Here is a 13,200-nt window from a genome sequence, read left to right as displayed (position 1 = left end):
TCAGGGAATATCTGGCCTAATCATGTACTTATTTTACACACAAAAATAATATTGCACGTGTCATTTTGACATTAAATAAGGTAGAAGGTAATTTGTGTGTTATTTTGCTTGGTTAATAAGTGCAAATAAAGAAGGGTGGGAAGGATCAAGCAGCCCAGTCAGGGTGATAAAAGGGGAAGCTGGGATTCCTGGGGAAGCCATAAGAAAAGTGTGCCCCCAAAAGTGGGTGCTGCATATTACTAGCAAACCGTCTTGAACAGATTTCCTGCCTAAGGTGACAATATTGTCAGGGAGGTACACATTTTTTAAGTAATACAGGAGAATTGTCTCATTGAGGCATGGGAAGGGATTTGAGAGAAGGATTTATTCTAAATGCAAACAGTGTTCTTAAGGGCAGTTCCTCATTACCTAAAATATGCAAGAAGAGAAAACCAAGTAGAATATAAACTATAATCCCTGAGAAAATATTTGAGTATTTTTTCAATTTTAATAAATGCCCTCTGTTGTAAAAGCTCTCAAAAAGGTCAATTTTAACAAACCCAAATGTTGTTGGTAATGCTTGTTACTCAAAATAATATTGAAAGCATATGAGAAATGGCACAGCATAATCGAACCATATAGTTTTCATATCTCCATATATACTTTTCTTTTAGGAGAAAGGATATTTTACAGTAAAACAACTGGAAGAAGTGTAAGTTGTTAAAAAACAAACAAGCAAACCAGATTATCTGAACCTAGGAAACCAAGATTAAAAGGACTAGAATATACACCTTCATTTATTAACGGTTTTTATCTTCCAAGGGAATGGTCAGGACTTCAGGGTTAAAAGGACTTTGGGATTTTATTCTGCACGCTTCTGGATTAATTTGAATCTTCCACCACAATAATGCATTCTTGCAATGCTATGTATTTAGAAAACAATAAATGAGGGTTTTTAAAAAATGAATAAACATGTAAGAATGTTTGAAAAAGCAAAAGCCTAAACCCACAAACCCAAAACCATGGGCATTGGAAATTATTACTAAGATTTGAGAAGCAAAATTTATTAAAACCAACAATAATAGTAACTAGAACCACATGTACCCCTCCAGGGGAGCAGGCCCTGCGGTGTCCAACTTCAGAACAGCAGTGACCTCTTGTGGCCAAAATGGATACACTCAAAATTTGTCTTCCTGCCTCACAGGGGGAGAGAGAAGGTTGCCTGATGAAATTTTGTTTCTTTTTCAGATTGAAATAGCCACAGTGATGCCTTCTGGGAATAGAGAGCTCCTTACCCCACCCCCACAGCCAGAGGAGGCTGAAGAGGAGGAGGAGGAGTCAACCCCCAGACTCATCGATGGCTCTTCTCCACAGGAGCCTGAATTCACCGGGGTTCTGGGCCCACACACCAATGAAGGTCAGGCCCATCAAGGCTGATTTGAATTAAGTCCACTTGGTTATACCTCAGAAGTGCCAAGCCCCAATGCCACAGGCCATCCGCACCACCCACAGAGAAAGTTGTGCCATAGGCTGGGTTAGAAGCAGGAGATACCCATGTATTTTGTAACAACTATAAAGCGGTTTTAATAATTCAGCTTTGGCATGATGGAAATGATCAAATATCCAAAGATTTGGGACGAAAGTATTTATCTAGCATCATACATAACTCAAAACCCTTGGGGTGGGATCCATCTCTAGAACAAAGAATACACTACACTACCAGTGAGATGAAAATTTATGCCTGACAGTGCAGGCCACAGCGGCTCAGGGTGAGAAGGTAAGGATGGCTGATTATGATGATGGTGATGGTAATAATATTTTACATTGATTGAACACATGCTATGTGTCACAATGTCACATGCTCAGCACCTCACATTCTCTCATTTAATGACTACAACCACCATGTAAAGGCCTTAGGCCTTTGTTACAAAGGAAACTAGCTCAAAAAGAGTAGAAACTTGTCAGAGATCACATAGCTGCTAGTTTCACACACTGGGTTTAAAGCCAGCCTGTCCTGATTCTTGTCTGTGTATTTATTGGAACATGGGCTGCTTCTCTCTCAGTCCTGGGGAACAGCAGAGTGGAAGGTGTTCCCTAACACTGGACTCCCTCTTGTACAGCCTGAAGGTGATCTAAACCAGGGCCTTTTCGTTAATGAGAAAAAGCTCCCGGTGTTCAACGTGATTCTATGATCTGTCTATGTTTCTTGTTAGAATTTGTCAGTGCATTCCTTGGGGGTACTCAGATGGACTCACACCAGGATACTTTCCCATACAGAGAATGGCATAGCAAGGGGGTGTGGGAAAATGAGTAGAGTTCCCACTGCAAAGGTTCATTAGCACAGCATTGGAGTGTCTCTGTACTGTAAGTTCTGGAGATAACAAAACTTATCTTAAAATGATGACTGTTCTCATGGATAGTTTTATCTAGTACAGGGAGACAGACATGCAAACAGATGAGGAGGCAATAATGTGTTGTGGATAATATGACAGTATTGTGTGCAGAACATACTGAGAGAACAAAAGAGAGGGAGGGCATTCAAATCCCAGCTTTGGGACTTGCTGGTTACACATTCTGGAGCAAGCCATTCACCAGTGTTGCCTTAGCTTCCTCATCTAAAATACGGGATCATAAATAACAGATCTTCAAAGCATTATCATAAGGATTAAATGAATGGATTTAGTGCCTGACTCATAATAAACATAATAAATGTCAGTTATTCTCGTTACTCTATTATTGATAACAGTTTATTTTTTGCTCTTAACAAATGTTTCAGTGTGCAACACGGTTTCATTAACTCTAGGCACTATACCGTACAGCCGATCTCCAGAACTTACTCATTTTGCATCACTGAAACTTTGTGTGTGTTGCCCAATAAACCCTCATCACTCCCCACCCGGTCCCTGGTAACCACCAATCGACTCTCCGCACCTACCAGATTTTAACTGTTCACCAATAAGTGGTGTAACAAGTTGTCTTTTGTAAAATGTGGTGTCTACACAAACCAGTACAGTGTTTCAGGTATATTAATTCTTTGAAGAGTCTGAATGATACTGTGTGCTAGGTATTATTATTTCCACTTTACAAGTAGGAAATCTAAAACCCCAACATAGAGTAGAAGTTGTCCAAGATGATGGAGGTGGTTCACAGCAGTGCTGAAATTCGAAGAGAGACCACTAAATCCTAAGCCAGTACCTCTCGTGAGTACACCATAGTCCTTCCACATAGTTAGCATTCTGCGGAGTAGGAGAGCACTCGACAAATAAAACCAAAGAGATACACCTACAATAGAAGGAAATTTAAGTACCCAGAAGAAAGTTTCCAAAAAGGCAATTAAATTTATCTGGAACATTACTCACTCTTAAGTAATTTCGGATCTGTCAAAAGTTGACTAATTACCTATACTCAGATCTTTCAGCCGAGCCAAGCACAACAAAAAACATGATGCCCAATCTTTTCAAAAGCTTTAGTTAAAATTATGGCTTAATAATGTCAGCTTTGAAACCATATAAAAAAAACCTATGACTTTAGGGGAAATAAAAGTTATTTCCAAAGTAGTCTGAAGGTGAGTAATGAAGTTAAAATTCAATTCACATTTTAATTTCCATGGATGAAGCATTGCCAGAAATTCTAAACCTTAAGATGAAATTTAAATCTTAAATGTTCATCAAAGTTAAATGGCTTAGAAAGAAATATTTAGAGCATTAGTAATCAAAATATTGTATTTTTTACTATTCATATACCAATTTCTCAAAACAGTGTTCTGAAGCAATATAAAGTAGACTTGGGTTATGAGTGGAAAAAAGAGAATTAAGTTATAACTGGTGTGAATATATATAAATTACCCTAAGCAATTATTATTAAATTAGCAAAGACATGAATACATTGAAGAATCAAATGCCTTACTTTTTAAAACATTTTATGAGTGGAAAATATTAATTTATAATGATCTGAAAAATTGGTGTTAAATATTTTACAACTTCCCCTTAAATTGTCTTTCCTAGATTTCCAGTCGTAAAATAGTTTTCATTCCCAAAACTATTATTATGAATAACTCCTACTTAATGACAGTAAGAAGACCCAGTAGGTGCATAACTAGTTCTTGATCACAAACCACAAATGGATCCTTCAACTCAGGCAGCCAAGTGTCCTGGTTTGCCTAAGAGTGAGATTGGTCCCACGGTGGGAGAGTTCAAAGCTAAAACCAGGAAAGTGCGGGACTCCTGGGTGGCTCAGAGGTTGAGCATCTGTCTTCTGGTCAGGCCTTGATCCCAGGGTAATGGGATCTAGTCCCACATTAGGCTCCCTGCGAGGAGCCTGCTTGTCCCTCTGCCTTTGTCTCTGCCTCTCTCTCTGTGTCTCTTGTGAATAAGTAAATAAAATCTTTAAAAAAACAAACCAAAACAAAACAGGAAAGTGACCTGGTTGATGAACTGACCACTGAGCAATCACAAGAAAGTTCTTGCATCTTCCACGTAGTCTTCATGGCTGTTTTACATCCTCTGTTCATTTCACATCTTACCACCCTTCTCTTCCTCCCTTTACTCCTCAAGCTGAGCCTCCTACTCCACAGAGTAAAATGCGATCTCCTGGGTAGCAGCCTTTCAATCTTCTGTTTTCAGATGTAATCTTTACAAGCACCTGCAGACACCTTATCTCCCTCTCCTATTACAACAGACCAACTGTCTGTCCTCTCACAGGTAGGATGCAATCCTTTCCACTGTGCTTTGGTCCCACTTCCTCCTGCCCTCTCAGTATCCTTTTAATAGTCAAATTCTCCTACTTTGGACCTTTTTCTTTAAATTACCCCTGCTTCGGTCAATTTACATGCTGCAAATATATCTGCTGAAACCTATCACCATCTCTCTCCTCCTTCACTGTCAAATTCTCAATAGCATTGTCTACATTTGCTGTCACTATTTCTGCACCCCCCAAGTCCCTCCTCAAATGACTGTTCTTCTGGCTCCCGGCCCCATGACTCCTCAACTCTTGCTGAAGCAGCCTGTAATCACCACAATGACTAATCCAACAGATATCTTCAGTCCTTAACTTCCTGAGCACCTCAGCAGCTTTTGAATGCTTTCTATTACCTTGTCCTTCAGACTCTTTCTCTCTCCACTGGCCTCCATAACATCTCCCCCATTCTGTCTTCCTTCTTTCCATCTGGTCATCGCTTTTCTCTCTTCCCTAGAAGCTCACTGTCCTCTACTGGACCAGGAAACAGGGAGTGTAGGAGGCGTGTACGCAGGTGCACGTGCATGGTAGAGACAGACCAATGTGTGGAGATATAATCCAGCCTCATAAATATCTTTTGGACCTGTTGCCTTTCCAACACCTCACCATGATCCCAGCCAAGTAACCATCATCTTTTATCTAGACAACAGCTCAACTTCAATCTGTCCACTTGCCCTCCCTCAGTCTCCTAGTACACCTTCAAGTAGAGTGATTTCTTAAGATGCAAATTTGATTATGCAATACCCTGCCCATCCTTAGGATAAGAAATGACACCTGTAATAACACAGCCACTAAGGTCTCTGTGTGGTCTGTCCATACACTTCAATGCTCTCTGTAATCTCTCCAAAGTGAAGGGCCTTGGCGCATGCTGCTTCCTCCGCCGTATACTCTTCACTCCCACCTGCATGGTCAACTCCTTCCATTCTTGCAGACCTCAACTCCGGTTTCACCTCCTCAGAGAACCATGACTGTCAGACTGAGTCAAATTCCCCTATTTTATGCTCCTATATTCATAACATTTTCCACAGTCATCATTTTATTCGTGTTATTCACATGTATCTGCCATAGAAGATCATAAATAGAATTGTATCTGTTTGTGCTCCTCACTGTTTCACCAGCTAGCACAGTGTCATTTACCTAGAAAGGATTCAATAATTAGAGATTGAGTCAATTAATATTAATGATGATTACCCTATCTTTTTTCTTGAAGCAGATTTTGTTTCAGTGTGGTCTTTAAATATGGAACCAAAGACCTAATAAAAAATAGTATGCGTGACATTTTAACTTTACAGAAACCATAGTCTTAATATTTACATTGGAAAAGAGAATTTCTAATAAGTATAAAAGCAACAACCACACTCTGGAATTTAAAATAAAATGTAAGACATTACAAAGAATATACTAATTGTTGTGGCTGCTTTGGTTGGTACACTGGACTTTAATTTCCACTTACAGAAAAACCATGTGAGAAAATATGAAATATACCAGGATGGTCTGTATGAGACTAAACTTATTTAGCAAACATCTAATCACATTATTTCTTAGAAATTGCTTTTGTTACTTACATATAATTATTTGCCTCTACCTTTTAGACTTTCCAACCTGTCTTCTATGTACATGTATAAGCACCACTGTATACTGTGATGATCATGAACTTGATGCTATTCCTCCACTGCCCAAGAACACCGCTTATTTCTATTCCCGCTTCAACAGAATTAAAAAGATCAACAAAAATGATTTTGCAAGCCTAGGTATGTATGATAACACTAATATCTTTGTCTTCCTTACAGACTTTCCTAAACTTTAGCACTATAAAATGTTGGTACAAAAAATGAAATTTGAATATGAAAATATGGCTCATAAATCAACTTTTTTTCTTACATAAATATTTGAAGGTTTGTTTTAATTATATGATGAAGAGTTAAAGGTCATGATGAAACTACATAGTTGATATTTTCAAATAAAATATTTTTAAGAGGGATGCCTGGGTGGCTCAGCGGTTGAGCATCTGCCTTCAGCCCAGGGCGTGATCCTGGATACCCAGGATTGAGTCCCACATCGGGCTCCCTGTGTGGAGCCTGCTTCTTCCTCTGCCTGTGTCTCTGCCTGCTTCTCTCTCTGTCTCTCATGAATAAATAAATAAAACCTTTAAATTTTTTTTAAGAAATAGAACCATAAATATGTATATTTTATAGGCTAGAACCCATTATCATGTTAAGGCATTGAGTAAAACGTCATGGTCATATATTTACTAGAATTTGGATTGTTTGAATAGACTTCCATTAAAGCACAATTGCTTTATGATTGATGCATACAAGCCTACATTCTGACTTTATAATTGCTGCCAACTTAGAAGAACTTTAATACTTGTCTTTATAAAGTGTTTTAATCATTTGAAAATTTCTTTTTAATGCCTTTGTATTTTAATGCTAATATATCTGTTACTATTAGAAACTATAGCAATCTGTCATCACTGAGGAAAACCTTTTAAATAGTAAAAATCTAGACAAAGCTTATGAAGAATATAGGGAAATGACCAATTATTTTAAATATAATGTATCAATTCCTTGTTGAAATTAATCTTTCTTACAAGTACGTAAATAAGTATAGTATCGGGTGAAAACAATTGAATTTTTATATAAAGTAGTTATACATAATTATTTCTTTAATTGTTCATTCCTAATTAACTTCGTATTTATCTTCACTTATATGTGAGAAAATTTTTCTTCATATTTTTATGCAAGCAAAACATATTCATACGTATCTAACTACTTCCTTCATTTTTCCTTCTAGATGATTTAAGAAGGATTGATCTGACCTCAAATCTAATATCTGAGATTGATGAGGATGCATTCAGAAAGCTACCTCACCTCCGGGAGCTCGTCCTGCGTGACAATAAAATAAGGCAGCTCCCAGAACTGCCAAACACTTTGACATTTATTGATATCAGCAACAATAGGCTGGGAAGGAAAGGAATAAAACAAGAAGCATTTAAAGTGAGTTTTAAATTTGGATATGGAAGACTTTCATCCTTCCATCCCATTTTGATGTCAATGACTAGCGTTTTTATTTCCATAAGGAGATTCAATGTGATGAGACCTTTACCTCCTAAAGTAAACTATACAATCCTATTTATCAAGCTTTGGGGAAATATTGTGCTTTGGTAAGTTCTGAGGCTGGTTAAACAGCAAGAACAGAGAACAGAACTGGAATAAAGAGTGAGTAACTACCTGGAACACGAATCTATAGGGAGCACTTGAAAATGGTACAAGCCAGACAAATTGTATTTTCCAAGAACTCCATTCAAGGCGAATATTTTATGTGGCTTTAAGGGTAACTACTTGTGCAGGGTGTGGGTGGTGCCTTGACATTCAAATCTTTTCATTACCTTGTAAAAAAAGGATGGATTCAGTTCATCTTAGAAATTGTGTTTTCAAAAAGAGAGAGAGAGAGAGAGAGAAATTGTATTTTCTGAGTGAAGAAAGCAAGTTTGGGGCGAGATGGTCTTACTTAGAATAACAGCATAGAGTAAGGGAACACCCACCAACCAGCTTTCTTACCCACTCTTACTGTATCCAAACTGTCCTTCTCAATCTCTGTTAAAAGAGCAAATTTAAAATACTGTTTGAAAGGACACAGGGAGCGTTCAGGGGGCTGTGTGGACCCATTAGGACTGAGCAATGGCGAAACTCCTGTTTCTCCATTAGCTCTCCTGGGACACTACCCTGGTAGGCAAGGGAGCTGGGCCACCTCATTGGAGCCTGCCAAGGGTCAAAGTTCAGTCTCTCCATTCAGCAGCTTTTGTTGGCATGGGCAGTGGTGAGTCACACTTTGTTCTGTGGTGTCTGGCTAGAGAGTAGACCTGTTGTTGTCTAAATATTTATTGTCTTAGCAAGACAATATCTCTTAGCAGGTGACTCTTTTCCTGGTACTTTTATGAGAGAGAAGAGGATTTTGTTGGAGAGAAATTCTCTTTTCTCCATCCCTGTAACATGAAGGACATTCCTCCTACGTCTTACCCAAATCCTCAAAATCCTCTGCAGAGTGTCTTCCCTGGAAAAACACTGCCTTGCTTAAACTAAGTAATTTAGAACAAAGCAAGGTTCTTTGTAGAGATTGAGAAACACTTTGCATTTTCATCAAGAAATATTTGCTTACAGTTAATTCTTTCCAAACTCACTTGAATTGTCTAGTAACCTGAAAAAAACTAATCTGCTTCACCTTTGCAAAACCAGACCTCGACAGGCACGTGCTATTTTACAAATAGTTGTATGAACAGGGAATGGAAAATACAACTGTGGCTCCACTAATTTCCACTAAGTCCCTACATTTGGAATATTTACAGGATATGTATGATCTCCATCATCTCTACCTCACTGATAACAATTTGGACCACATCCCTCTGCCACTCCCAGAAAACCTACGGGCTCTTCACCTCCAGGTAGGCTTCTACTGGTAAGGTATGCCCAACAGCTCCATGAAAAACAAAAGCAAAGAGGAGGAAGTTGAGACACAAAGACTGTTTATAATGGCCTGTTGACGCACTGTCACCAATTTTCTTCTTTTTCTCCTCTCATTCTCTCTCTCTCCATCTGAGTGCAAGGTCTTCATGCCTCTGTCTATACTGATTGATTACTGATAATCTTAGTATTTAGAGGTTTTCAGTCTTTGTTAAATCATAATGCATCTTTCGGGCACCCAAAACTACTTTTGAAAAAAAAATGAAAACTTCATCTTCTGAAGAAATGTATAAGAATTAGAAATGGAAGAGAAAATGGGAGAAAGAAAAACCTAATTTGATTTCTAGCTTTCAGGAGAAAAAAGTATCAATTTTAGCTTTTAATTTTAGATTTTATGTATTGAATTAAATTCAATCCTAGGGCATTCCTATCTGCTGAGAGATGACAGATATTCATCTCTCTGGATTAAGAAAATCTGTTTCCAATGTGTTTTCTAATTCTGAGTTAAATTTTATTACAATTGTCTGTGATAATATTGACCCTAGAAAGTAACAGCATCTCTGATGTTTATTCAAACACAATGGGCTTGTGTATATGTGACATTAAAAAAGTAATTGGCTTCATATTCTCTATTCTAAGGTTTAAAAAGGCATTCAATGAACTCTTTTTAAAACAATCTCTTCTAATGACCACCTCACCAATATTGAGTATATAGCTGTTTTTAATTTACATTGTTTTCAATTTATATTTTAATGCTTATATAAAAATCCCTAATTTTGGTTCCTTTCAAAATGTTTGCCAAAACATAGTATAGTAATTAAGAATGAAGGCTCTGGCAAAAACAGATTCCTTGGGCTGAAATTCTAACTTCCAATACTATCTAAAGATTAGACAAAATATGTGAGCCTCCCTGCACCACAGTTTTAATTTATAAAGCAAATAGTAATTACTGGAACATGATAAGTACTTACATGTAAGGCACAATTGCTATTAACAGCAGGTACCTATTACCTATCAAAGGGAGTAGTACAGCACATAGGCACTAAAACTTTTATCCCTTATGGACATTATGCAATGAGAAGAGGGTCAATCCATTAGAAAGAATTAATGCTTATAAGCATATATACATCTAACAATATATTATATTGTTATATATATAATATATTATATATTATATATAATATATAACACACATTGAATAATGATTATAAACAATATGCCTCAAAAATGTATAAAGAATAAACTGTCAGAACTGAAGGGAGAAATAGATAATTCAACAATAAGTTGGAATGTTAATACTTCACTTTCAATAATGGATAGAACAACTAGCCTTAAGATCAACTGTGAAATAGTTCAAGAACTCCTTAGCAACACTAAAAATCAACTAGACTTAACAGTCATCTATGGAACACTTCATCCAACAATAGCAAAATGTACATTATTGTCAAGTGCTTAATGAACATTTCCTAGGGTAGGTCATATACTAGGCCACAGAACTGGCCACAATAGATTGAACAGAACTGAAACCTATCAAAGTACTTGTCTGATTATGATGGAATTAAAATAGAAATCAACAAAAAGGAAATTTGGAAAATTCACAAACATATGGATATTAAGCAACACTTTCCTTAATAAACAATGAGTCTAAGAAGAAATCTAAGAAGTGATTTAAGCAATGTAGTAGGTAATAAAATCAATATACCAATATTAATTATATATGTATACTCTAGAAATGAACAATTTGAAAAGGAAATTAAGGAAATAATTCTATTTATACTAATCACAAAATAATAAATCATCTAAGAACAATTTTAACAAGAAAAGTACAAGATTTGTAGACTGAAAGCTACATGTTGTTGAAAGACTTCTGCAGAGCAAAAGGAACAATCAATAGAGAGAAGAGATAATCTATAGAATGGAAGAAAAGATCTACAAACCAAACATTTGATAAGGTGTTAATATCAAGAATATGTACCAAACTCAAACAACTCAATGAAAATTGATTAAATTATTGGCAAAGGGCCAAAATAGATATTTCTTAAAACATACAAATAGCCAACAGGTATATGAAAAGATGCCCAACATCACTAATCATAAGGGAAATGCACATCAAAACCACAATGAGATGTCACCTCACTGAAGAGCTATTATCAAAAAGACCAAAGATAACAAGGTTGATAAAGTTGTGGGAAAAAAGGGAACCCTTGTGTACTATTTGTGGGAATGTAGGGGGTACAGTCCTTATAGGAAATGATAGGAGGTTCTTCAAATAATTAAACAGAACTACCATATGATCCAGCAATCCCACTCCTGGGTATATATCCAAGAGAAATGAAATCACTGTCTCAGAGAGACTCTCATGTTCACTGCATTATTCACAATTGCTAAGACATGGAAGCAACCTATGTGTCTACCAATGGGTGAGTGGATAAAGAAATTGTATATGTATGTATGTATATGTATACAATGGGATATTATTCAAACTTTAAAAATTTTCAAAAAAAAAGAAAAAATTCGGGGATCCCTGGGTGGCGCAGCGGTTTGGCGCCTGCCTTTGGCCCAGGGCGCGATCCTGGAGACCCGGGATCGAATCCCACGTCGGGCTCCCGGTGCATGGAGCCTGCTTCTCCCTCTGCCTGTGTCTCTGCCTCTCTCTCTCTCTGTGACTATCATAAAATAAAAAAATAAAAATTAAAAAAAAAAAAAAAAAGAAAAAATTCTATTTGCAACAACATGAGAATATTATGCTAAATGAAATAAACCAAACACAGATAAATACATATTTTAAGATCTCGCTTATATGTGGAATCTAAAAAAGTTTAACTCAAAGAAGCAGAGAGTAAAATGGTGATTGCCAGGACTTGGGGACTAGGGGATATGGGAACATATTAGTCAAAGGACATAAAATACTAGTTATTCAGAATGAATAGGTTCTGGAGATACAACGTAATACAGCATGAGGACTATAGTTAAGAGTACCCTACTACGTACTTGAAATTTTTTGAGAGGTCTTAAGTGTTCTTCCCGGAAACACATACAAAAGGTAACTGCGGGAGGTGATGAAAATTTTAATTAGCTTGATTGTGGTAATCGTTCCATAATGTATACATATATCAAAACATTCTACAGTACTCCTTAAACATACATAATTTTATCTGGAGAGAAAGAGATCTAAATAAAGCAAAGGTAGTCCATAGTCATGGTTTGGAAGATTTGTTATTACGATGGAAATACTCCCCAAACTGAAAGTCATAAGTAATCCAGCAAACCTTCTGAATTATTAAATGAGTTCAGCAATGTGGCAGTTTATAAAATCAATATAAGGGATCCCTGGGTGGCGCAGCGGTTTGGCACCTGCCTTTGGCCCAGGGCGCGATCCTGGAGACCCGGGATCGAATCCCACGTCGGGCTCCCGGTGCATGGAGCCTGCTTCTCCCTCTGCCTGTGTCTCTGCCTCTCTCTCTCTCTGTGACTATCATAAATAAATAAAAATTAAAAAAAAATTAAAAAAAATAAAAAAATAAAATCAATATAATATACCAATTGTATTCACTACAGTAGCCATGAATGAAACCACAATGAGATACCACTTCAAGTCCACCTGGTCAGCTAAAATAAAAAAGACAGACATAATTTCAAGTGCTGGTTAGGATGCAGAGAAAATCGGAACACATACATTGTTGGTAGGAATCTAAAATGGTGCAGCTACTTCGGAAAAACTCGACACTTCCTGGAAAAAGAAATCAACAAAAACGAAATTTGGAAAATTCTAAATCCAAATTTCTATTAACTGATGAATGGATAAAAATGTGGTATATCTACACAATGGAATATTATCATGCAATAAAGCACAAGTATTGATACATGGTACAAAATATAAGCCTTGAAAATGCAGTTCTCAGCGAAAGAATCCAGTCACAGAAGATGATATATATGATTCTATTTACATAACATATCCAAAATAAGAAAATCCATAAAAAAACAGAAAGTACATTAGAAGTCCCCATGGGCTGGAGATAGGGGATGG

General features: G+C 36.9%; 1 protein-coding gene across 2 annotated transcripts in view; it reads left to right on the top strand.

Moving 5' to 3' along the window:
• EPYC (epiphycan) overlaps positions 1–13,200 on the top strand; it is a 38,498-nt gene that overhangs the window by 23,150 nt on the left and 2,148 nt on the right. For both annotated transcript variants that reach the window (XM_072773040.1, XM_072773041.1), the window contains 4 exons: positions 1,228–1,396; positions 6,306–6,464; positions 7,507–7,709; positions 9,059–9,154. In XM_072773040.1, the coding sequence (XP_072629141.1) occupies positions 1,228–1,396; positions 6,306–6,464; positions 7,507–7,709; positions 9,059–9,154 (627 nt within the window). The remainder of the gene's footprint in view (positions 1–1,227; positions 1,397–6,305; positions 6,465–7,506; positions 7,710–9,058; positions 9,155–13,200) is intronic.

Source organism: Canis lupus, chromosome 13 (assembly GCF_048164855.1).
Source record: "Canis lupus baileyi chromosome 13, mCanLup2.hap1, whole genome shotgun sequence".
NCBI lineage: Eukaryota > Metazoa > Chordata > Mammalia > Carnivora > Canidae > Canis > Canis lupus.
The sequence above is the reverse complement of the archived record's forward strand: the minus strand, read 5'-3'. Positions and strand labels throughout refer to the sequence as shown.